This window comes from Anomaloglossus baeobatrachus (genome assembly GCF_048569485.1).
Source record: "Anomaloglossus baeobatrachus isolate aAnoBae1 chromosome 2 unlocalized genomic scaffold, aAnoBae1.hap1 SUPER_2_unloc_1, whole genome shotgun sequence".
In the NCBI taxonomy this organism is placed as follows: Eukaryota; Metazoa; Chordata; class Amphibia; order Anura; family Aromobatidae; genus Anomaloglossus; species Anomaloglossus baeobatrachus.
In genome coordinates this window covers 1,788,330-1,815,459 of record NW_027441779.1, presented here as the reverse complement: position 1 = coordinate 1,815,459, position 27,130 = coordinate 1,788,330, and the positions used below count along the sequence as shown (strand labels likewise).

General features: G+C 43.8%; 1 protein-coding gene across 1 annotated transcript in view; it reads left to right on the top strand.

Moving 5' to 3' along the window:
* CWF19L2 (CWF19 like cell cycle control factor 2) overlaps positions 1-27,130 on the top strand; it is a 195,843-nt gene that overhangs the window by 85,605 nt on the left and 83,108 nt on the right. Inside the window, exons 11-12 of the mRNA XM_075331313.1 lie at positions 14,292-14,417; positions 19,328-19,465. Of these exons, the coding sequence (XP_075187428.1) occupies positions 14,292-14,417; positions 19,328-19,465 (264 nt within the window). The remainder of the gene's footprint in view (positions 1-14,291; positions 14,418-19,327; positions 19,466-27,130) is intronic.

Here is a 27,130-nt window from a genome sequence, read left to right as displayed (position 1 = left end):
ATATGGTGGAGGTTCAAAGATATTTTGGGGTTGTTTTGCTGCTTTTGGCACTGGGTGTCTTGACTGTGTGAAAGGCATCATGACATTTGAAGATTACCAAAAGATTTTGGGTGGCAATGCAGTGCCCAGTGTCAGAAGGCTGGGTTTGTGTCCTAAGTCATGGGTCTTCTAGTAGGAAAATGACCCCAAACATACTTCAAGAAGCCCCCAGAAATGGATGGAAACAAAATGCTGTTGAGTTCTGAAGTGGCAGAAATGAGTCCGGATCTAAATCCCATTGACACCTGTGGAGAGATCTTAAGCTGTTGGGATAAGACGCCTTCAAATGTGAGACCTGGAGATGTTTACAAAAGAAGAGTCCAAAATTCCAGGGGAGCGGTGTAAGAAGCTTGTGGACGGGTATAGGAAGCGATTGATTGCAGTTATTTATGCCAAAGGATAAAGCTTTTGCAACCAAATATTAAGTTGAGGGTGCCAACACCTGTGCTGGCCCATTTTTGGGGTTTTGTGTGAAATTATGGCAAATTTGTCTTTTTTTGTGTTGTTCCAATACAAACAAAGGAAATAAACATATGTATAACAAACATGTAACTGCAATAATTTTCTGGGAGAAATACTTCATTTTCTGGAATCATTTCAAAGGTGCCAACACTTTTGCACGTGACCGTATTAATACATGACACTACAGAAATGCACATATACACAGGATTAGTGGAAAAACACAACTTGGGACAACAATTTTTTTTAAAGTTGCTATACACTTCTTAAGATTCTCTGCCAAAGTTGTCACTTTCAACTGGACCATCAAATATCTGTGTCCTAACTCTTCCCCGGTGGCATATGTCGAGAGAAAGAAGGATTGGACTTTAGCGTGTTCGATCCTTTGTTCTCAGGGAGAGAAGTAAGAACACATGTATGCTCATCTTTGCTGAGCATGTGTGTGCATGGAGGGGTCTGAAGGTATAGCTAGTGGCCAGAGCATACATCTCTATGGTGGATTAGGAAGGAAGGAATAACTGTGTATGGTCATCTTTAGTAGCCATAGGCTCATCGACCACCCCTCCTTTGGGCTTGTGGATGTCACATGGAAGTAAAAGTGCAGCCATATTACATCGTATACAACAATGGAATATGAGCGATCAACTAGTGTAAAAATCCAAAATCTTTCTCCACATGTCAAGCCAACTTTTACACTTCCGATGCCGAATGAGCCGAATCTCGGCAATCACTTGATATCTTGATATTGACCGATATAATACATGCTGATGACTCCTTAAAAGTAGTAGCTTCACCTCACGTACCCCACTCCGAATTTCCAAGTTTCTCCTGCCATCCGAATGAGTCACAGGTTTTTTTTTTGTAAATTAGATTCTACAATAATTACCTTGAGGCTTCATCCTGCTAAAAAATTAATGAATCAATTAAACTTGTCTTTCATCTGTAATTTCATTATTTATTAGCATTTAAAGCATTGTTCTCTCTGGCTCATTACTTGCGAAAAGTTTTAGGAAGAAAAATACTGCTCCAATTAAAGGGGCACAAAGCCAAATAATGTAAAAGGGAAAAAAGGGTTACAGTTTTTATTTTTAGTCTGCAGGAATCTCTGCATCCACATGGAAGATCTCAGGTCTTTAGCCTACAAGTTCAACTGGAGATGGGTTACTCACGCTCATCCCACCTCTTTTTCTAAGGACGCTTTACACGCAACGACATCGCTAACGAGATATCGCTGGGATCACAGAATTCGTGACGCACATCACGCCTCGTTAGCGACGTTGTTGCGTGTGACACTTACGAGCGATCGCTAATGATCCCAAATACTCACAAAATCGTTGATCGTTGACACATCGTTCATTTTCCAAATATCGTTGCTCATTCTGGACGCATGTTGCTCATTCTGGACGAACAACAGCGTACCTGCGTCCTCCGGCAACAAGGTGGGAGTGACGTTCATGCGGCTGTTCTCCGCCCCTCCGCTTCTATTGGTGGCCCGCTGTGTGACGTCGCTGTGACGCTGCACGAACCGCCCCCTTAGAAAAGAGGTTGTTCGCCGCCCTCAGCAACGTCGTTAGGAAGGTAAGTTCGTGTGACGCGTACCTGCGATATTGTTCGCCACGGACAGCGATTTGCCCGTGACACACAAACGACGGGGGCGGGTGCGATCGCTAGCGATGTCGCAGCATGTAAAGCGGCCTTAAGCCTCTTCCATCAACCAAAGAGTTTCCTAAACTCCCCATGACTTAAAGACTATACATACTTTATAGATCGTTAATGGAGCAAAGGGGGCTTGAGTTATGATTTGGGACCGAATATGATTGAGATGGTTTTACCTTATTTTAGAAGTTATTATCAATGGGCCCAGGGTTAAGGTTAGAAAAAAAAAATCTTTTCCCCTGGACCGTTGATATTTGACTGTAATTGCTATTGTGTCCCCCACCGGTCTCGGCATCAGCATCTGGACGGGGCATCTCCTTACCCCTGTAGCCACTCGGTGTCAGCTAATCGACTCATAACTCCACTTTCCGTCTGAGTAGAGGAAGCTGGCACAGACGAAATGTGAAGGCCACAGTTGAGACTGACAGGGGACAATATTAAGTGTGTAGTAGCTGAGCCAATCTAGTAAGTGAGTATACTTTTATTTATTTTACCCAGTCCTGGACTTTATGAGAGGGCATTGTGGAGTTATACACTCCTGATTCATAGAGATGTGTACACCTCTTCATGAATTTGGAGTGTCTGACGCCAGAATTCTTACTCCAGTTTTAGGTCTGGAGTAAGATTTTTGGAACCTTTAAGTAATATTTCTGAAACCACCAAAATTCTTACTCCAGAACTAAACTGGAGTAAGATTTCTGGAAGGTGGCGTAAGATTTCTGGAAGGCGGCGTGAGATTTCTGGAAGGCGGAGGAAGATTTCTGGAAGGTGGCGAAAGATTTCTGAAAATGTCAAAATTCCTACTCCAGACCTAAACTGGAGTAAGATTTCTGGAACCTGGAGCAAGATTTCATGAATTAGAGGAGCTGGAAGAAACTTGTGTAAAACATCAACATTTTGCAACTATTCAATTTGCTCTAGAATTCTGGAGTTTTTATTCAGTGGCCAAAATAAAAACTACAAGATTTAATATTTTCTTTTGTTATTTTAAGATTTTTTTCATTTTATTAAAATAATTAATAAAGTTTAATAACCAATAACCTAAACATTACACAATGGAACATTATTACAACTTAATGGTCATTAAAAATTGGGTGGGAGGTCAAAAAGTCCTTAAAAAAATGCATTTTCATGACGTGGTGGACTAGTTTTTCGTAAAAAAAAAGCCCACACTTAACATCTTTTTACACAGACGCATCTGAATTTGCTCATAAATAAAATATTAGTCTTTGGCTATTGTTCCCAGCCTGTACTGACTGGAAGGGCACTAGAGAAGAAGCAAAGCAGAATAGATGCTTCTTCTTCTACGTAGTCTGGTTCGTATATTTCCAAGATGATGCCAGTCATAGAATATCTACTATAAACTCTGAAAACGTGGGTGTTCGAGTATAACTTGTGATCGGTGGACGTCGGACCCCCTAAAATTTTCAATACAGTCGTCAGATTTCGAACCAATCCTTTAAACGTATATTTTTTTTACTCCCCTTTAAAAAAAAAGTTTTCTTCTCTTCTTCCCAGAAGTCGCTTCTTGCTCCCGGAAAAAAAAAGATAATTAATTTCTTGTTTTCCTTTTACCGTTGAAGGCAATTAAGTTCCACCTCAGAGGAACACGGTGTTAATTGCATCCTCCTTATTTGTATCTTCTGCAATCGGCCGTGGTCATGGCTCGCCAAGATACGAACAAAGTCATTTAAGAAGGATCTAAAAATAAGTCACCTGCGCTGAAGCCATTAGCAGATCACTGGCAGTAATTTACTGTGGTCTTCTCACTCACTGGTCCTGTAAATTATAACCCTCAATGCGGGCCGAGTATTGATGTGGAAAATTAATTCCTAGTAACCGAGAACTTCTTTGGCCCTAATCTTAGGCAGCCATGATCACTAGCTACTGCTTGTAGTATTTGATAGCGTTTTGTTTTGTTGTTTGTTTCTTTTGCTTATTTTCAGCAGTAAGATTTTTTTTTTTTCCTTTTTTTGTTTTATTTATTTTTTTTACATTCTTATTTTTATTTTTGCATATTGACTTAAAATACTAGGCTTGCTCGGTATAGTTGCTTAGAAATGGAGCTACTTATATCATTTACGTATGTATATGTTTTTCCATGCTTTCGCGTAATATTTTTGGGGGGTTTCATAGTCTTCCCTTTGAAGACCGCCAACATTCATCCTGTTTTGGTCAATAGGAGGAAAAATGGCATTTGCCTACACAGAAAAAGAAGAGATGATCATCGAAGACCACAAACATTCATCTTGTTTTGGTTGATAGGAGGTAAAATGGCATTTGCCTACATAGGATAAGAAGAGACGATCTTTGAAGACCACCAACATTCATCCTGTTTTGGTCGATAAGAGGTAAAATGGCATTTGCCTACACAGAACAAGAAGAGACCCTCTTTGAAGACAATCAACATCAATCTGTTTTGGTCAATAGGAGGTAAAATGGCATTTGCCTACACACAAATTGAAGAGCTGATCTTCGAAGACCACGAATATTCATCCCGCTTTGGTTGATAGGAGTTAAAATGGCATTTACCTACACAGAAAAAAAGAGATAATCTTCGAAGACCACCAACATTCATCCTGTTTTGGTCAATAAGAGGTAAAATGGCATTTGCCTACACTGGAAAAAAGAGAGAATCTTCGAAGACCCCCCCCACTCCCCCCACATTCATCCTGTTTTTGTTGATAGGTAAAATAGCATTTGCCTACCCAGAAAAAGAAGAGATGATCTTCGAAGACCACCAACATTCATCCTATTTTGGTCAATAGGTGGGAGAATGGCATTTGCCTACACAGAAAAGGAAGAGACAATAGTGCCCCTTAACTGGGTAAACACCCCCCACCGATATACCCTTGAACAATTTTCCCAGAGATAAGCTGATAAAGAGGGAGAAACGGCCCTCGTTTAGGTGGTATTACCCAGTGCCCATTTAAAGCTGTCCTGCCAAGAATGTAACTTATCACCTGTCTACTAGTCTTTGCTAATTCAACACCATAGGCATTGAAAGGAAACTCCGCACCCCCTTTCACATAAGTAGTTGAGGTCCTACTGGTGAGCAGGAACTTTAAAGGGAATTCATCAGAAAGCTGCCAATGAGTGGTGGGGGCAACGTTATACAGAGCAGGAGAAGTACATGGCACAAGGCAACTAGTCCTGCAGTGATAATCTGCTACTGATAAAACACTGATTTCATTGAAGCTAAAACAAGCAGTCCAGTAAGTGTGACATCACTGGAATCAGGGTTTTCAACTCGTATATCTTGCTGCTCTTTGCTTACATAGCAAAAGATTCCCTTTCATTGAATGGCTGATCATTTAATAAGTGGTAGTGATGAGTCCACAAAGTGTCATCTGCACTCAACAGTAAATGGGAGAGTCCTAAAAGTTTTTACTGCCTGGGAAACTGCATTAGTAACTTTGAGCAATCTTTTGGCCGGCAGCTACATCATCTAACTAACTATAACTATAGAATGCTTTGTGCGACCATTAACAACTCAAAAATTACAAACAATATCCAGAAATAAAAGAGCGTGTGTCCAGCCCTTGCGGGCAGGTGTGTCTGTGCTCCCCAACGCGCATTTCGCCTTGCTTCGCCAAGAGCCGTTTTATGTTGTTTTGGGAGAGCTGATTCATGTATTAGCGACTTCTTACTGTGGCATAAATGGATCTGTTATTATTCACCAGCTTATTTCAGGGGAGAGTTAGGCTATATACCCACTGTTTTTGCTGCAGATTTGTCCGCAGGTTTCCTGCAGCTGCTCCCTGGAATCCGCAGCTATCCATTGTGGCGGGATTCGAGCATTTTTGTTGCAGTAAACCTACGGGACAAGTGCAAAAATACCTGCGGAAGTCCCGCCCTCTATCTCCATAGTGGAAAGGCTGGACATCCGCAGATAATTCCGCATGAATAATTGACATGCAGTTACGTGCGGCTGCGGGACATCTGCAGCATTTTCCGCAGCCGCACATACCGTAGCATTGATACAGCACTCCCCAAATCCCATAGAATAACATGGGGAGTGTCTGTACATGCCTAAACCTGCGGATTTATCTGGAAAATCCAGATAAATCCGCTGGTTTTCGGCGTCAAAATCTGCAGGTACGTTGTCCCGTGGGCACACAGCCTTAGGAGGCGCCCATACCAATTAGATGGTAGTCAAAAATTTGTAGATTCAACCAGCTGTAAGTGTTGGGGGTTATAATAATAATTCCTTTAAATTACAGGATTACCTAACCTATCAGCAGTAATCTAGCGTACAGCAATGTTTGAAACATCCCTTGATTCTGATCCTTTTACCTTTTGTAGCAGCTGCCTGGCATTGGTTTCTAAATTTAAAGGATTAGTCTCATGTTTTAAAGTTACCCCTTATTCAAAGGATCAGGAATAACTTTCCGATTGCTTAGGCCCACCCCACCGATCCCGAGAATCATGGCTCAGAAAAGGTCTGTGTGACTGGAGCGGGGAGGGCGATTATGCACACTTTTGATCAGGATAGTAGAAGCGAAGGACCTATGTTCATTACCTGCACTATTACTATTTCCTTTCTGGAAGGTATTTGCTCATTTCGTATTTTTCGATGTTCATGACCACAGCGTGAACGTGCACCTACACATAGAACTTATACCAGCATGTGCTCCAACTCAATTTTTGGGTGTTTTGCAGATGTATTACTTTGACACCTCATTCATAAATTGTAATGAGATGACAATTGGTGTATTGTTCGTTGGAATTAGTCTATTACTCGTGTTGTTGTTTGTGATCATGTGGAACCATTGTCTGTGCCTTTTACCAATCTCACATTAGATCGAACTGTATAGTCTATTCACATTCACCGGTGGGCTCAGAATTTGCTGAGGCTGTTATGCATCTATAACGTTGCCGACCTTCTTCCTACAAAGATCTTAGCTATGATCCTATTTGTTCTATTTCTCCCATATAGCAAAGTCCAGATTCACCAATTTTGTTAAGATTGAACAATTATATTTTGCTTATCGAGGGCTTCCGTTTCTATCCCAAACCCCGAGCAAAATCTTAAGTTGCATTTTATCAACCCCCTTGTCTTGGGCAATGGGGGAGGTCATGTTAAATGCAGAAAAGATCACATGTGATTCAGGGGACATCACCTCTGCAGTCAAGCTAAACAGAAGGCCAGTGACTAGTATATACAGTGCCTTGTGACAGTATTTGTCCCACTTGAATTGTTCAACCTTTTCCCACATTTCAGGCTTCAAACGTAAAGATAAAAATTTTAATGTTATGGTGAAGAATCAACAAGTGGGACACAATTGTGAAGTTGAACGAAATGTATTGCTTATTTTAAACTTTAAACTGAAAATTGGGGGAGTGCAATATTATTCGTCCCCTTTACTTTCAGTGTAGCAAACTCCCTCCAGAAGTTCATTGAGGATCTCTGAATGATCCAATGTTGTCCTAAATGACTGATGATAATAAATATAAGCCCCCTGTGTGTAATCAAGTCTCCGTATAAATGCACCTGCTCTGTGATAGTCTCAGTGTTCTGTTTAAAGTGCAGAGAGCATCATGAAGACCAAGGAACACAACAGGCAGGTCTGTGATACTGTTGTGGAGAAGTTTAAAGCTGGATTTGGTTACAAAAAGATTTCCACAACTTTAAACCTCCCAAGAAGCACTGTGCAAGCGATCATATTGAAATGGAAGGAGCATCATACCACTGCAAATCTACCAAGACCCGGCCGTCCCTCCAAATTTCATCTCAAACAAAGAGGAAACTGATCAGAGATGCAGCCAAGAGGCCCATGATCACTCTGGATGAACTGCAGAGATCTACAGCTGAGGTGGGAGAGTCTGTCCATAGGACAACAATCAGTCGTACACTGCACAAATCTGGCCTTTATGGAAGAGTGGCAAGGAGAAAGTCATTTCTCAAAGATATCCATAAAAGGTGTAATTTAAAGTTTGCCAAAAACCACCTGGGAGACACATCAAACATGTGAAAGAAGGTGCTCTGGTCAGATGAAACAAAAATCGAACTTTTTGGGCCGAATGCCAAATGATATGTTTGGTGTAAAAGCAACACAGCTCATCACCCTGAACACCCCATCCCTATTGTCAAACATGGTGGTGGCAGCATCATGGCTTGGGCCTGCTTTTTTTCAGCAGGGACAGGGAAGATGGTTAAAATTGATGGGAAGATGGATGGAGCCAAATACAGGACCATTCCTGAAGAAAACCTGTTGGAGTCTGCAAAAGACCTGAGACTGGGACGGAGATTTTTCTTCCAACAAGACAATGATCCCAAACATAAAGCAAAATCTACAATGGAATAGTTCACAAATAAGCGTATCCAGGTGTTAGAATGGCCCAGTCACAGTCCAGACCTGAATCCAATTGAGAATCTGTGGAAAGAGCTGAAACCTACTGTTCACAAACGCCTCCATCCAACCTCACTCAGCTCCAGCTGTTTACAAAGGAAGAATGGACAAGAATTTCAGTCTCTCGATGTGCAAAACTGATAGACACATACCCCAAGTGACTGCAGCTGTAATCGCAGCAAAAGGTGGCGCTACAAAGTATTAACTTAAAGGGGACAAATAATATTGCACCCTCCACTTTTCAGTTTTTTATTTTTTATAAAAGTTTAGAATAAGCAATAAATTTCATTCAACTTCACAATTGTGTCCCACTTGTTGTTGATTCTTCATCATAACATTAACATTTTTTATCGTTATGTTTGAAGCCTGAAATGTGGGAAAAGGTTGAAAAATTCAAAGGGGCCAATACTTTCGTAAAGCACTATACTAACTGAATTAAAGGGGTTGTCCACTACTTTTACATTGATTGCCTGTCCTTAGGTTTGTTCATCAATGTCTGTTTGGCCGTGGTCTGACACCTGGCACCCCGCCGCTCAGCTGTTCTTGGTGCTGATGATTGTAGCAGGTGGTCGGAAATGCTCAGATCTGGAGCTGCTCCGTCTTCTGATAGTGGCCACGGCTGGATATTGCACATCCGCTTCCCATTCATATCAAAAGGAGGAGGACATGCAGTACCTGGTCACAGCCACATTTCCGGCCGCCGTTGTCCCCAAGAACAGCTGATCCGCGGGAGTGCGGTGTGTCGGAATCTAGCTGATCAGACTTTGATGACCTATCCTAAGGATAGGCAATCAGTGTAAAAGTAGTGGATAACCTCTTTTAAGCTGTATTGCTGGCTGTGAGGAACTTTTTTTTTTAACTGGAAAATCCCTTTAAGGGCCCCCATAGCCATTAGTTCAAAGTCAGATGAAGCCATCGACTTTTAACGGGATACAATGACTATCTTGTGTGAATCAGGGCTCTTCCACCAACAGTAGATATTTATGGTAAAAGGAGCTGGCAAAAGATATTTCAACATGCCCGATACTTTGGTTTTAGAGGTAAATAAACCTCCGCTAGAGGCGTATGGTAGCGGCTTTCTCCACCCGGCCTGTTTATTACACACATACTTGGCCAGGAGCGGGGAGGAGGACAGTTGGCTCGACAAACGCCCAATGACTATAGAGGATGTAGACGATTTAGATTTTCTTCCTATAGTGTGACTACACCAGCCGGCCATACAGCACCACAACAGAATTATAAATTCCGCTCTCGATAGGGAGAAGACTTAATATTGATGCTAGAAAATTAATTCAGAAAGTTCTTGTTTGTTAGATGTAAATCTAAACCGGAAAGTTATGTTCATAAGCGACCTCACGTTTAATGATTTTTTTTACCATCGGAGATGTAAATCACGAATATTCCCGGCCGGGGGAGGTCTTATCGGGTTTTCACCGTGATAAAATACAATGTCACAAGCAGCAGTTCAACTGCTGGAATTAATTTCATTTTTTTTGTCTCTTCTAGATAAGGCATTATTGTTCTTTCCTCCCTATTGTTTCTTTTTTTTTTTTTTTTTTGATAAAACAAGTTTCCAGAGAAGAAAACTGCACAGAATCAGCGGGGAGGACAGCGGGTTATTAGGAAATAAAATAAAAGCGAGAGGGGTTTTCATCGGATAATTCTGCAATCTCGGCAGCTATTGTCATTGCTCTGTCTGCGGCTTCTCCCAAGTGTTCTGGTATCTTGTCTCCCGTGTGATATTACATGGACTGTGTCTGCGTCCTCCTTTCCCGGCATACTAAACACTCTCCGTGCCGCTGAGTGCTGTGATGTTCACGACTTCAGAGGTGCTACCTGTCACTACTTCATCCATTTTCCCAATTCTGAGCCATCGCTCCATATCTGCGCTTGTATCATTTTTTTATTGTTTATGTAGTTTATATGTTTATTGACAATCCCATATATATGTGTGTGTGTGTGTGTGTGTGTGTGTGTGTGTGTGTGGTACAGACCAAAAGTTTGGACAGACCTCATCTCTAGAACAACTGTTAAGAGGAGACTTTGTGTAGCAGGCCTTCATGGTGAAATAGCTGCTTGGAAACCCCTGCTAAGGACAGGCAACAAGCAGAAGAGACTTGTTTGGCCGAAAGAACACAAGGAATGGACATTAGACCAGTGGAAATCTGTGCTTTGGTCTGATGAGTCCAAATTTGAGATCTTTGGATCCAACCACCGTGTCTTTGTAGAAGAGGTGAACGGATGGACTCTACATGGCTGGTTCCCACCATGAAGCATGGAGGAGGAGGTGTGATGGTGTGGGGGTGCTTTGCTGGTGACATTGTTGGGGATTTATTCAAAATTGAAGGCATACAGAACCAGCATGCCTACCACAGCATCTTGCAGCGGCATGCTATTCCATCCGGTTTGCGTTTTAGTTGGACCATCATTTATTTTTCAACCGGACAATAACCCCAAGCACACCTCCAGGCTGTGTAAGGGCTATTTGACTAAAAAGGAGAGTGATGGGGTGCTACGCCAGATGACCTGGTCTCCACAGTCACCAGACCTGAACCCAATCGAGATGGTTTGGGGTGAGCTGGACCGCAGAGTGAAGGCAAAAGGGCCAGCAAGTGGTAAGCATCTCTGGGAACTCCTTCAAGACTGTTGGAAAACCATTTCCTGTGACTATCTCTTGAAGCTCATCAAGAGAATGCCAAGAGTGTGCAAAGCAGTAATCAAAGCAAAAGGTGGCTACTTTTGAAGAACCTAGAATATAAGACATAAAGAAAACTCTTTTTGAATGAGAAGGTGTGTCCAAACTCTGTACTATCTATATCTATCTATCTATATCTATCACACACACTGCAGTTCAAAAGTTTGGGGTCACCCAGACAATTTTGTCTTTTCCATGAAAAATCATACTTTTATTTATCAAATGAGTTGCATAATGAATAGAGATTATCGTCCAGACATTGACGAGGTTAGAAATAATGATTTTTACTTGAAATAATAATTTTCTCCTTCACACTTTGCCTCCGTCACAGAATGCTCCTTTGCAGAAATTCCAGCTTTGCAGACCTTTGGCATTCTAGCTGTTAATTTGTGGAGGTAATCTGGAGATATTTCACCCCATGCTTCTCCCTCCCACAAGTTGGATTGGCTTGATGGGCACTTTTTGCGCACCATACGGTCAAGCTGCTCCCACAACAGCTCAATAGGGTTGAGATCTGGTGACTGGGCTGGCCACTCCATTACAGATAGAATACCAGCTGCCTGCTTCTTCCCTAAATAATTCATGCATAATTTGGAGGTGTGCTTTGGGCCATTGTCCTGTTGTAGGATGAAATTGGCTCCAATCAAGCGCTGTCCACAGGATATGGCATGGCGTTGCAAAATGGAGTGAACGCCTTCCTTATTTAAAATCTCTTTTACCTTGTATAAATCTCCCACTTTACCAGCACCAAAGCAACCCCAGACCATCACATTACTTCCACCATGCTTGACAGATGGCGTCAGGCACTCTTCCAGCATCTTTTCAGTTGTTCTGCGTCTCAGAAATGTTCTTCTGTGTGATCCAAACACCGCAAACTTAGATTCGTCTGTTCAGAACGCTTTTTTCCAATCTTCCTCTGTCCAATGTCTGTGTTCTTTTGCCTATATTAATCTTTTCCTTTTATTAGCCAGCCTCAGATATGGCTTTTTCTTTGCCACTCTGCCCTGAAGGCCAGCATCCCAGAGTCGCCTCTTCACTGTAGACGTTGACACTGGCATTTTGCGGGTTATATTTAATGAAGCTGCCAGTTGAGGACCTGGGAGGTGTCAATTTCTCAAACTAGAGACTCTAATGCACTTGTCTTGTTGCTCAGTTGTGCAGCGCGGCCTCACACTTCTCTTTCTCCTCTGGTTAGAGCCTGTTTGTGCTCTCCTCTGAAGGGAGTAGTACACACCGTTGTAGGAAATCTTCAGTTTCTTGGCAATTTCTCGCATGGACTATCCTTCATTTCTAAGAACAAGAATAAACTGTTGAGTTTCACATGAAAGTTCTCTTTTTCTGGCCATTTTGAGAGTTTAATGGAACCAACAAATGTAATGCTCCAGATTCTCAACTAGCTCAAAGGAAGGTCAGTTTTATAGCTTCTTTAATCAGCAAAACTGTTTTTAGCTGTGCTTACATACTTGCACAAGGGTTTTCAAGGGCTTTCTAAGCATCCATTAGCCTTCTAACACAATGAGCAAACACAATGTACCATTAGAACACTGGAGTGGTGGTTGTTGGAAATCGGCCTCTATACACCTATGTAGATATTGCATTAAAAACCAGACGTTTGAAGCTAGAATAGTCATTTACCACATTAACAATGCATAGAGGGTATTTCTGTTTCATTTAATGTTGGCTTCATTGAAATAAAATGTGCTTTTCTTTTAAAAATATGGAAATATCTAAGTGACCCTAAACCTTTTGAACTGTAGTGTGTGTGTGTGTGTGTGTGTGTGTGTGTATGTGTGTGTGTGTGTGTGTGTATATACACACACACACACACGTACGTACGTACGTACGTACGTAGGTACGTACGTACAGAATAAAGGCAGGGTACCCTGGTATTAACTGATAATACCAAAAAAGAAATTTAGCAAATAGAAAAGTATTCTCTGATACGTGCATACACATAAGTCTGCAATAGTCTCGTCGTTGGCAAAAAGTTACAAAAAGGTTTAAATCTGTTAGATACATGTATCTACAAAGTATAAGTAGATAAGACTACGAGTCAAAAGCAGTTAATTAAATATCAAAAGACCTCATGGAGAGAAGAAAGTGCAGTAATAAAGTAGTAATATAACAAGAAAGTGAGTGTGCCGCAATAAGTGTAAAGGTCAAAGACCAGGGAACCGCCACATCCGACGCGCGTTTCATGCAAGAGCTTCATCCAGGAGTAGTGTTACAATGCATATTCCCTATCAGGTGGAGGGTGGCGTTTGCTGTCAGCGTGAGCCAGGGGTGTAAAAGGGCCAGTTTTGGTGCATCATGCATAAAATATCCTGCTATTACTTATATATAGTTAACCACAGAGCTGGGTGGCCATACCTCTGTACATGGTATAGTGGCTATTCTTGGGTACTGCAGCTCTGCTCCTAGTAAAGTGAATGTGATCTGAGCGGCAGTACCTGAGAAGTTAATGATGCTCTGTTGGCACAGCTCAGTTGGCACAGCTCAGTTTTTTTCGACCATCTTTGGACTGGCAAACAGCTGATGGGTGGAGGAACTAACCAGACCACCAGATTGATAATGAGGACCTATTGATGTGTCCTTACTAGCTCGCTATAACCGTGGCTGTCTCTCTTCCCCTGCGCGCTTACCATCTTCCACTCCTCACAAGTTATTGGCCGCGTCCTCACTCCTTTATTGTTTTATATTTTACTTTAGTTTTAATAATTATTTCTTTCCACTCTCATAAAAAAAAACCCCTTCGTGAGCGAAGCAGACTAATCATTTTGTTAAAGGGCAGAAACACACAGCGAGATTCATTAGCAATAAATGTTAAACGCCGTCTGCACATCTGAATAATTTAATATCCACTTCACAAAGAAAAAGTCCAGCGCTGACACTTAAGTGCTTCATGCAAATGTTTCGTTCTAACTATTCCAACACCTTGGAAAGTTTTATCATGAGCTTCTGGAAACGGAAAGCTTCTCTGATGCTGCTAATGGGCGGAGGATCGTGGCTGGGAGATGTATGAATGGAGCCTCGAGATGCTTTTGGAAGATGCTGACGATTTGGTCCTTTGTTTTCTTGTTTCTTTGCAGAAATCCGAAGCTGGTGAAGACCAAGAAGTTCTGCTGGTGAAGACAGATCTATCTGGTAGAGCGTGGCCAGTCAACTCCATGGTGGGTCCTGCAGAGCCGCGGGGAGGAAGGCGAAAAAGACAACTGGTAATTATTTACTGTTGATGCACCCAAATATTCAGTGTCCATATTCTTTTGTTGAGTTGGTCTCCAGAAGGTAACATGAGGTTCTGTATTTTAGGATCAGATGTCGCATGTTTCTAGCTTTGTGATCTTCTCATCCTTATGTTCTTTTCCTTAAACGGGTTATTCAATTTCGGATGTTTAAACAAGATGTCAACGTTGTCTTTTTTTTTTTTAAACAAATATTTGTGGGACTTGATTCTTTGGGACTTAATATTATTAGAAGTATTGTCGGTTCTCCTCCTGCTTGTTAGTGCGGCCGTCCTCAGACACTGCACAGCTCTCCTGCTCCCAAATTGTCTACGGGTACCTGTGACTAGACCACCTCATGTGAAAAGCTCCACACATGAGTTCTCTACACATGGGAAGTCTAAAAGACTCATCTTGTCAGTTCTCCCTCCATTCTTCTAAAATGAAAATGCATTGTTGCTAAATAGATGTAATACTATTAAAGGAAAATATTTTTTTGTTCAGTTATTTTTCATGTTGTAGCTAATAAAAGAAAACAAAAACACAAACTTCCCTATTGTGGATCAGGATGTGTTTACGTTATGCCAATTGGCAGAAAATATAGAAAATTGTGGAGAACGAGTGACAGGGGAGCTGCAGAGAAAGCCTTTTTTATGTATATAGTGTATATATAGTGTTATTGTTCTGCCTTTCTGAGCCTTAAAGCTGTATAATAGAGCTGTCATTAACCTGCCCTGAGATGACTCTGCTCATCTAGTCTCATTGTGTACAGCAAAGCTGACAGATGACATCAATTATCAATGAATTGTTAGCCTACTGTGTTTGTTCTAGTGGCCATAATTTGAGTTTTCATCAATTTCATTGTTGTTACATCAAGTTAGTTTTCCCACAAGTGTCTGTCCAAGTCCATAACTTTCTATCCATCTTTCCAAAATAAGACAGCAGCGTGTAGCTGCCAAAAATTCATTACTGAGCGAAGGAAAGTAACTGGATAGAAGGACACAAAAGCTGGATTTCTGAGGTGTATTATATAGACTAATGAGCCCACATGTCAGATCTTGGGTGTGATATAAGGCCGTGTATATTATTTTATTGCCTCGGCAGCATACAAGTCGTTTTTTTTTGTCTGTGACCATCAGTAGGGTGAACGTATCACAAAATTTGGATAATTTTGTTTTATCTTTTTGTTTACCAAAGTCATTTCACACTGGGGGTGGAGGGACAGCAATGAACAGATCTGCTTGGAAGACCATGATATCAACTGCAAATAATGACAACCCCATCTACTCATTTTTTAAAAAAAAAAATGTTATACCTTGTATATTCATTCCCAATTGTAAAAGTCTAGATAGAGGTTCAACAGCGATGTTGAACAAAAAATGGGGTCAGTGGGCAGACTCTAGCCCATATTTTTCCAGGTTAGATGGATCTGAAATGAAACCTGGGGATATACACCCTCGGACTGAGGATTGTTATAAAGTGTATCTACAAAGCAGGTAAGTACCCCACCTGCCCTCCAAACCTCATATCCAGCTCATCATTTCATCCTTTTTTTTTTTTCTTTTTGGGTACACCTCACTACTGCCTGGAGTCAGGTTTTTGGTGGAGTTTCAATTTGGTGCATTTTTTTTTTAATTAGATAGATAGATATACAGTGTGTCCACCCATATCCTGTCCACCGCCATTAACTTGAGAACGGCGGCAGCTATAGGAATAGATGTGGTGTCTAGGTATAGTAAAGTAGCCATGCACTACACAATGAAACGACCTATAGCGCCACCTGGTGTAAAACAATGGAGTTAGCATTTTTATTTCAAAAACGGAACAAGATAGAAAAAAAAGTGAATTACAAAGTTGCAGGGCATCATGAATTCAATACGAATCTAACACCTTGCATACAGAAATGCTATGATATGAAACCCATGACCCCCCCTCAAAACATTGAATGCTGGTCACGCATGTGACGCTCATTTAACTTTGATGCTCAAAGTGGCCCCCGTCAGCTGCAATGCACATCTGGACTCTGGACAGCATACTGTATCTTGCTGCACGTTGTGCAATATGGTAGGTGACACGTTTGCACATGCATCTGTGATATGTCGTCGTAGGTCCTGCAATGTTGGTGGGTGGCTCGCATACACCTGCTGTTTGATGTGACCTCACAGAAAGAAGTCCAATGGGGACAGGTCAGGTGAGGGTGGAGGCCACTCCACGCAGCCACCATACCAAATGACTTGTAGGAAGGTCTCCATGACGTATCGCTTCATGTCCGCAGCCTTGTGAGTTTTACACGTTCTAATAGCATTTCTGTATGCAAGGTGTCGATTCGTATTGAATTGATGATGCCCTGCAACTTTGTAATTCACTTTTTTCTCTATCTCGTTCCGTTTTCAAAATAATAATGCTAATTCTGTTGTTTTCCACCAAGTGGCACTATAGGTGGTTTCATTGCGTAGCGTATGGCTACTTTACTATACCTAGACACCACTTCTATTCGGACCCTGTACAGTATTGATGATGAACCTGTGCGCAAAGTACACTCATTCTATGCTTTCTGAACTCCAAATTAATAAGATTTGTTTTACGAGTTCTTGGGAATCAATACAGCACACACACTTAGTATGGTGCACTCAAAGAAGTCTCCTTTATTAGATAAGCTCCCTCTGAACTATGTACCAATAGGAAGAATAGGGGCGTGAATGGAAATGTAAAACTTCCCCGCCCATCAGTGTTTGCTGAACCCTATTACATCATTAGTTATAAGACAAGAGGGACATTATAGGAAAAAAAATGGTTCTGTTCTCTCAAAAACCCAAGGTTTCCACAAGTCCCCTTCTATCCATGCACGGGTCATCATTGCACAATCTGGTGGAGATGGGCTCCGGGCCTGGTGGACCCTGGGAGGACAGGAATCCATTTTTCTTCCACACTCTCTTGAGAATTGACTGTGTTACGTTAACGCTGGTTTTATCGGAGAGCATTTTTTATTTATTCAAAGTCCATCTCCTGGGAAATTTTCCAGCAGCACGACTGGTGTACGGAGGCGCCATGCTCGCTGTATCCTCATGGTAGATCTACACCCGTTATATTGGGTGAACATCTTATTCAACCTGGCAATGTTTTTGGTTTTAGCCAGTGTGTCAATTATTTATTGATATGGGAACCATAAAATAAACATCTACATAAATACACAGGGCTTTATATGCGTGCACCTGACACCATTCACCATTATCAGCCCCAGACCTGTTGTGTACATCAATGACCCCAGTAGGGATTACCTTTACCTACAAATAACCAAATCTGCCTGGTGATACAAGACCATTCCAGGGGTAGAGGAAACATAATGGTTTTCTAGAAACTGCTATAAGTAGGAAATACAATTAGCAGGATATTTTCAGGGTGTTTTTTATGGGTGTCCTATTTTGCATCTCCTGTCCCTTTTTTCGGCACTGATCGCTGTCCTCCTTTGATGATTGATATGGATGACTCCTCCGGCGCCAGGCAAAATCTCGTGGCATTGCCAGCTTGTGCAGGCGCACATCACTCTGCACAATTGCGGGTTCTCTACGCAGGCGTGAGATTTTGCCTGGCTACATGGATGGCGCCTCTGGCGTCATCCACGTCGATCATCAAAGGAGGACGGAGATCAGCGCTGAAAGGAGAGACAGGAGACAAGACGCAAAATAGGATGCCCATTGGACCGGAACCAACAATTAGCCTATATGGCGGGAGATTTTCCTAAAGGCATTTGTGGGGTCTACAGGGGGAGTCGGGGATAACATACACCTTTTATAGAATGCAGCCCAGGCACTGCTTAAGGTGCTAGTTTTGGTTTATACCTCAAAAATTTGGTGACAGGTTCCCGTTAAGGAATATTACAAAAATGTGGCGGCTTTCATTTAATATAATAGCTTTAAAGCATCATAAGTGATGTCACCTTTCACCTGTCACAGCACCACTCGGACCTTTGGCTGTAGTGGTCATGCGACTTGGAACAGCACATTATTGGATATTTCTATGACGTACCGGTCAAGTCACCTGACTACTACAATCGTAGACCGCAGGACAGATGAAAGCTGGTTCAACGGTGGTGACAGCAGCTGAGTATCAGAGTTTCTAATTTTCACACAACCAAAGCCAAAAATTAACATTGTATTTAGCCCGGACAGACCCTTTCAGTGATAGCATAGTGGTGGGAAAAAAAAGGAGCAAAGTTTGGAGCAGACCTCATTGTGCATAAATGTGTGCCTCTTGATTCTCCAGTCACCCTCCACGACAGCACCATAGGTGGAGAGTAAACCGCCTCTGGTGGTGTCGTGGAGGGTTCTAGAAACCGAATTACCGGTAAGACTAATTCTATTTTCTCCAGTCACCCTCCACGACAATGCCAGAGGAGGTTTACTCTCCACCTATGGTGCTGTCATGGAGGGTTCTAGAAACCGAATTACCGGTAAGACTAATTCTATTTTCTCCAGTCACCCTCCACGACAATGCCAGAGGAGGTTTACTCTCCACCTATGGTGCTGTCATGGAGGGTTCTAGAAACCGAATTACCGGTAAGACTAATTCTATTTTCTCCAGTCACCCTCCACGACAACGTCAGAGGAGGGTTACTCTCCACTTATGGTGCTGTCGTGGAGGGTTCCTAGAAACCGAATTACCGGTAAGACTAATTCTATTTTCTCTGCTTGTTTTTTCTTGGCCTGGTCTCCTGCAGACCTATAATTTTCACTGGATGTGAGTTGTAGTGGCTGTCACTGGCAGCCCGTGGAGTAGATCTGACTTTCTGGCTCCCGGACGACCATACATGCAGTCACCTTTTATTGTACTGTACGCTGGACTAAGATGTGTCATATATACAGAGCGACTGATTTACGAGGTTTGTGCATTGCTCTGTGCCGCAGGTTGAGACACACGTGGACAAGGAGAGGGTGCGTTACTTCCATGATGATGACAATCAGAGTCTTCAAGATCTGGTCAAGAGGGAGAAGATGGGAACAGCTGAAGACCAGAATAAGCTCTACATGAGAATGGCAGCCAAGGTACGGTCTATAGATGGAAAATCACGAAAAGTATTCTTATTAGGTGACCCCTTCCCCTTCCTGCCTGAGCTTACATATTATCATATACCGTATATGCCGGCGTATAAGACGACTGGGCGTATAAGACGACCCCCAACTTCTGCCCTAAAAATATAGAATTTGGGATATACTCACTGTATAAGACTACCCCGCTCCCAAATGAAAAAAAGTCTGCTTTGATTGCAACATGTTAATTTTAATTCCGCGAGAGCCGTACAATATGTTTTTAAAGGGCCATTGACAGATCAATTGCTCCAATGTTCACTTAGTACAGCAAGGAATGCTCCTCCCTGCTGTATAAAGCCACATCTGGACTGAAACAATGGTACTACACTCTGCTACAAACAGACACACACAACTCTGCTACAAACAGACAAACACACACAACTCTGCTACATACAGACAAACACACACACACACAACTCTGCTACATACAGACAAACACATACAACTCTGCTACATACAGACAAACACATACAACTCTGCTACATACAGACAAACACATACAACTCTGCTACATGCAGACAAACACACACAACTCTGCTACATACAGACAAACACATACAACTCTGCTACATACAGACAAACACATACAACTCTGCTACATACAGACAAACACATACAACTCTGCTACATACAGACAAACACATACAACTCTGCTACATACAGACAAACACGTACAACTCTGCTACATACAGACAAACACGTACAACTCTGCTACATACAGACAAACACATACAACTCTGCTACATACAGACAAATACACACAACTCTGCTGCTCTGTGGGGCCTGCACCCGCGGCTCGGCGGGTACAGCACCCGCGGCATCGGCGGGGGGGGGATTGGCAGGGCATACATCTGGGGGGTTAGAAGCAGCTCACCGGGGCCCATAATGGGCACAAGTCCCCCTGTGTTAGATATCTCCCCCATAGTGCTGCCCATGGCCCCTATATAGATCGCACAAGTCCCCCTGTGTCAGATATCGCCCCCATAGTGCTGCCCATGGCCCCTATAGATCGCACAAGTCCCCCTGTGTCAGATATGGCCCCTAGGCTGCTGCCCAAAGTAAAATAAAACCCTCTTTCCTTACCTCCTCCAGCGCTGAGCTCCCTCCTGTCTGGCTCCGTGCTTCTGTTCTTCCACTTCCTGGTTCTCAGTGCGGTCATGTGATCGGCACAGCAGGCTGAGATCTCTGCCTGCCTGATCACAGTGGAAGCAGGGACACGGGGAGAAACGCTGCAGGGGTAAGTAAAGCTTTTTTATTTTAGAATGAGCAGCAGCCTGGGGGCCAAATCTAACACATGGGGGACATGTGCGATCACACTGGGACGCAGGCTCATAGAATATGCACCGCTGCTCCAGCCCCCACTGCGTGCGATTTCTGCACCATTGGAGATGGACAGCGGCTGTGCATATTATATGAGCGGGTGCAGGAGATCAAAGGATGCAGGCCGCAGCGTTCCCCTGTGCTCCAGAGCTGCTGCCCCCACCTCCCCTGGACGCTGCAGTGTACATACACACCCCCCCCCCCTATATCCGGCGTATAAGACGACCCCCCACTGTAGCCATTATTTTAAGGGGGTAAAAAGTCGTCTTATACGCCAGTATATACGGTATATGGCATCCATAGCAAAAAAAAAAACAACTGCACGGTGAAGTAAAAATACCTGTGTAGTGCATCGTTCATTATTGTCCAAGTGCTTTACTGTAGTAATTTAAGAAAATGTACGTAACCCTTTAAATTGTATCTACATATGGCAGATTGTGTGTATTACACGGATTTATTGCATGCAAAGTTTTCCAAGAATAAACTGCAACATCACATGCAGCGGACACCTTGCGCTGTTCTGCATCTCGGTAAATGGCTCTCAAAAAGCGATTTTACATTTTCAGAGGATGAGGGAATATTATGGAAATTTCTATAATTTCCCCACAAAATCTAGTGTTACTGTAGTCTGGCGCTTTCTTGTAGCCACAAAGAGAACACATTTAATGCACGACTGCAGAGCACATTAGAGGTTTTTTATTTTTTCCTTTTTTAATTTTGCCTTTCTGTAATCAGTAGTCAAGGTTTTGCAACTAGTGATGAGCGAGCACTACCATACTCAGTACTAACTAGTGATGAGCGAGCACTACCATACTCAGTACTAACTAGTGATGAGCAGGCACTACCATACTCAGTACTAACTAGTGATGAGCAGGCACTACCATACTCAGTACTAACTAGTGATGAGCAGGCACTACCATACTCAGTACTAACTAGTGATGAGCAGGCACTACCATACTCAGTACTAACTAGTGATGAGCAGGCACTACCATACTCAGTACTAACTAGTGATGAGCGGGCACTACCATACTCAGTACTAACTAGTGATGAGCAGGCACTACCATACTCAGTACTAACTAGTGATGAGCAGGCACTACCATACTCAGTACTAACTAGTGATGAGCAGGCACTACCATACTCAGTACTAACTAGTGATGAGCGAGCACTACCATACTCAGTACTAACTAGTGATGAGCAGGCACTACCATACTCAGTACTAACTAGTGATGAGCAGGCACTACCATACTCAGTACTAACTAGTGATGAGCAGGCACTACCATACTCAGTACTAACTAGTGATGAGCAGGCACTACCATACTCAGTACTAACTAGTGATGAGCGGGCACTACCATACTCAGTACTAACTAGTGATGAGCGGACACTACCATGCTCAAGTGCTCTGTACTCCTAACTAGTGATGAGCGAACACTACCATGCTCAGGTGCTCAGTACTCCTAACTAGTGATGAGCGGGCACTACCATGCTCAGGTGCTCTGTACTCGTAACTAGTGATGAGCGGGCACTACCATGCTCAGGTGGTCAGTACTCGTAACTAGTGATGAGCGGGCACTACCATGCTTGGGTGCTCTGTACTCGTAACTAGTGATGAGCGGGCACTACCATGCTCAGGTGCTCAGTACTCGGAACTAGTGATGAGCGGGCACTACCATGCTCAGGTGGTCAGTACTCGTAACTAGTGATGAGCGGGCACTACCATGCTCAGGTGCTCAGTACTCGTAACTAGTGATGAGCGGGCACTACCATGCTCGGGTGCTCGGTACTCGTAACTAGTGATGAGCGGGAACTGCCATGCTCGGGTGCTCGATACTCAACTAGGGATGAGCGAACACTACCATGCTCAGGTGCTCTGTACTCGTAACTAGTGATGAGCGGGCACTACCATGCTCAGGTGCTCAGTACTCCTAACTAGTGATGAGCGGGCACTACCATGCTCGGGTGCGCAGTACTTGTAACTAGTGATGAGTGGGCACTACCATGCGCGAGTTTTTAGTATTCGTAACAAGTGATTAGCGGGCACTACCATGCTCAGGTGCCCAGTACTTTTAAGTAGTGATGAGTGAACACTAACATGTGCAGGTGCCCAGTACTTGCTAGCTACGGGGACCGAGCCCTGCGCATGGTAGTGCTCGCTCATCACTAGTTACGAGTACTGAGCACCCGAGCATGGTAGTGCCCGCTCATCACTAGTTACGAGTACTGAGCACCTGAGCATGGTAGTGTCCGCTCATCACTAGTTACGAGTACTGAGCACCTGAGCATGGTAGTGCTCGCTCATCACTATTTTTGTACCTTTTTAGTGTTTTCATGCCCTGGGAAACAAACACAAAAAGAAGCAATCTGTAAAATAATGGCGGTGTAATGTAGCAATACAGAGAAAGGCATGGTGACGATATAACTGATTTTGCACACTCCGGCGTCTCATCATGCAGCATCTGTGTGGTTATTGCTTATGATCACGGCCGGGTTTGGCTAATCGTTTCTGACTGATGCTGAGCGCGTGAAATCATTACTGAGTACAGATGTCGGGCTTGTCATGCACTGGAACGTGTCACGAGGTCGGCGCATGGTTCTTACTAAATTAAATGTCTTCTCCAGCAACGCGCTCCGTCCGCACCCTGACTGATCTTCAGACTGACCACGTAATCCTGAGCCGCAGATGACACGAGACAGGCAGAACGCAGCGGCTTTAATTGATTATTACAGAACTGATCATAAAATGTCATCCACCTGCGAGGAATTGTGAAGGCGTCTTTCCTAATAACCCAGGTCGTCTCGTGAGCCCAGAATACGATAACACATCAGGCTCTGTCGTGTTCATGAATCTCTCAGATCAGTCAACGATTCCCGTGTTTAAGGCTTTTTTTAATTTAAATTTGCAAAATTAACTTTCTCCTTTCAGTAATCTGACATTGTCCAGGGCTAGAAAAATGCAGCTGCTTTCTTTCTGAAAAAGCCACATCTGTGCATAGGATGCTTGTTGGATTGCAGCTTGGTCCCATATATGTTAGTAGAGCTGAGCTGCAGTACCGCATACATCCTGTGTGCAGGGGTGGTGCTGTTTCTTAAAGGAAATAACTAGTGATGAGCGAGCATGCTTGTAACTACTCGGTACTCGCACGAGTATCGCTGTACTCGGGCTGCTCGGCGGGGACCGAGTAATCTCGCGATACTCGTGCTGTACTCGTGGTCTTCATTTCTGCATGTTGGCGCTCTTTTGAGAGCCAGCCCTCATGCAGGGATTGGCTGGCAGACCACTGCAATGCCACAGCCCTGTTAGTTGTGGAATTGCAGTGATTGGCCGGCCTGCACAGCGTGACCGAGCCTTTATAAAGGCCGGCGCGCTGTGCTCTGCTCACAGCTATCCAGACAGTGAGTGCAGGGAGAGTGTCGCTGATTCAGGGAAAGCTTTGCGGCCCTTTATAGCTTTTTCAGTTGCAGGGCTGCAAACAGTGTGACCAAAAGTCCTTCTCAGGACTATTCTAGTTGTATACAGGCAGGCAGGGTATAGCCAGGTCGGAGTACAGTAGCAGAGTCCTTCTCAGGACTATTGTTGCTATATACAGGCAGGGTATAGCCAGGTTGGAATACAGGCTAGTGACCAAAAGAGTCCTTGTCAGGACTATTGTACCAGTATACAGGCAGGCAGGCAGGCAGGGTATATAGCCATTCCTAGTGGTGACCGTATACCAGCCTTCATCATATCTGGGGCTGGTGTACACAGTCTAAAACAGTCCTGATAGTGTCAGACTTCTCAGCAATTGTCGCTCCTAAAACCTGTTAGGTTCTTAGTGCGTCCGTGCTTGCATTTAAAAACCGCACGTGTGTGCCTGTCGGTGGCAGCGTACAGGTGCACTTGTGTGCGTTTTTACCAAACTATTATATAACGCACAAGTGTAGTGTATAATACACGTCAGTCAGCAGTGGCTGATAGTGTCAGAGTTCTTAATTTTTGCTCCTAAAACCTGTGTTAGGTTCTTAGTGCGTCCGTGCTTGCATTTAAAAACCGCACGTGTGTGCCTGTCGGTGGCAGCGTACAGGTGCACTTGTGTGCGTTTTTACCAAACTATTATATAACGCACAAGTGTAGTGTATAATACACGTCAGTCAGCAGTGGCTGATAGTATCAGAGTTCTTAATTTTTGCTCCTAAAACCTGTGTTAGGTTCTTAGTGCGTCCGTGCTTGCATTTAAAAACCGCACGTGTGTGCCTGTCGGTGGCAGCGTACAGGTGCACTTGTGTGCGTTTTTACCAAACTATTATATAACGCACAAGTGTAGTGTATAATACACGTCAATCTGCAGTGGCTGATAGTATCAGAGTTCTTAATTTTTGCTCCTAAAACCTGTGTTAGGTTCTTAGTGCGTCCGTGCTTGCATTTAAAAACCGCACGTGTGTGCCTGTCGGTGGCAGCGTACAGGTGCACTTGTGTGCGTTTTTACCAAACTATTATATAACGCACAAGTGTAGTGTATAATACACGTCAGTCAGCAGTGGCTGATAGTGTCAGAGTTCTTAATTTTTGCTCCTAAAACCTGTGTTAGGTTCTTAGTGCGTCCGTGCTTGCATTTAAAAACCGCACGTGTGTGCCTGTCGGTGGCAGCGTACAGGTGCACTTGTGTGCGTTTTTACCAAACTATTATATAACGCACAAGTGTAGTGTATAATACATGTCAGTCAGCAGTGGCTGATAGTGTCAGAGTTCTTAATTTTTGCTCCTAAAACCTGTGTTAGGTTCTTAGTGCGTCCGTGCTTGCATTTAAAAACCGCACGTGTGTGCCTGTCGGTGGCAGCGTACAGGTGCACTTGTGTGCGTTTTTACCAAACTATTATATAACGCACAAGTAGTGAATACACGTCAGCACAGCATTGCAAAATGCGCAAGGGCATTGGCAAGGAACAAGGAAGTGGACGTGATGGTGGTGCAGGCAGAGGCCGAGGTCGTGGGCAAGCTCTAATTTCGCCACAACAAAGGGCCACATCTAGTCGCTCGCACGTCCTGTCCCAAATTCTTGGGGACCGCAGCAGTACACCGCTCTTGAACCAAGACCAGTGTCAACAGGTTGTTAGTTGGATAGCAGATAATGCTTCCAGTCAGATTGGCACCACCACAAACACTCTGTCTTACACACGGTCAAGTGTCAGTAGCCGTGATACTGCACCGCACATTTCTGAACCTGATCCTCCTTCCTACCACCAGGCTGAGTACACGTCCTCCTCGGACATTAATGATCCCACACTTGGACACTCGGAAGAGCTGTTCACGTTTCCATTCACACATTCTGGCCTCTCGCCAGCTCATATTGAAGTGGGTCATGAGGAGATCGTCTGTACAGATGGCCAAATATTTGAGCAGCCACGTTCTCACGAAGTTGGCAACGTGTCTCAACAAGTGGTGGACGATGATGAGACACAATTGTCAGGAAGTCAGGAGGAGGAGCAGGGTGCGGAAGAGGAAGACGACGTGGTGGATGATCCAGTAACTGACCCAACCTGGCAGGAGGATATGCAGAGCGAGGACAGCAGTGCACAGGGGGAGGGAGTCGTAGCATCACAACAGGCAGTAAGAAGCAGGGTGGTGGCCCCAGGCAGAAGTCAGGCAACCGTTCCCCGGAACAACACGACGACACAAGGTGCCTGTACAAATGTTAGGTCTTCCCGAGTCTGGCAGTTTTTTAAGTTGGCTCCAGATGATTCTAAAAAGGCCATTTGCAACACCTGCCGTGCCAGCATCAGCAGGGGTACCAAAACTAGCAGCCTGACCACCACCAGCATGATCAGGCACATGTCAGCCAAGCACCCGACTTTGTGGGAAGTACAACAGAGTCGAGGAGCAGTGCTTGCTGATGTCACTGCTACTTCTTCGCTGGTTGTGCATGCGAGCCAATCCCCTGTCCATGCTGCCTGCGAACAAGCCTCCTCCACTCCTGCACCTGCAGTTGCCTACGCAGAAAGAACACCATCATCAAGCACGTCCTTGTCCCAGCGCAGCGTTCAGTTATCCATTCAGCAAACCTTTGAACGCAGGCGCAAATACACTGCCAACACCCCACATGCCACAGTTCTAAATGCTAACATTTTGCGACTGCTTGCGCTGGAAATGTTGCCTTTTAGGCTGGTGGAGACAGAAGCATTCCGCGACCTGATGGCGGCAGCTGTCCCACGTTACTCGGTCCCCAGCCGCCACTATTTCTCCCGGTGTGCCGTCCCCGCGTTGCATAACCACGTGTCACAAAACATCACACGTGCCCTGAACAACGCTGTTTCACCCAAGGTCCACCT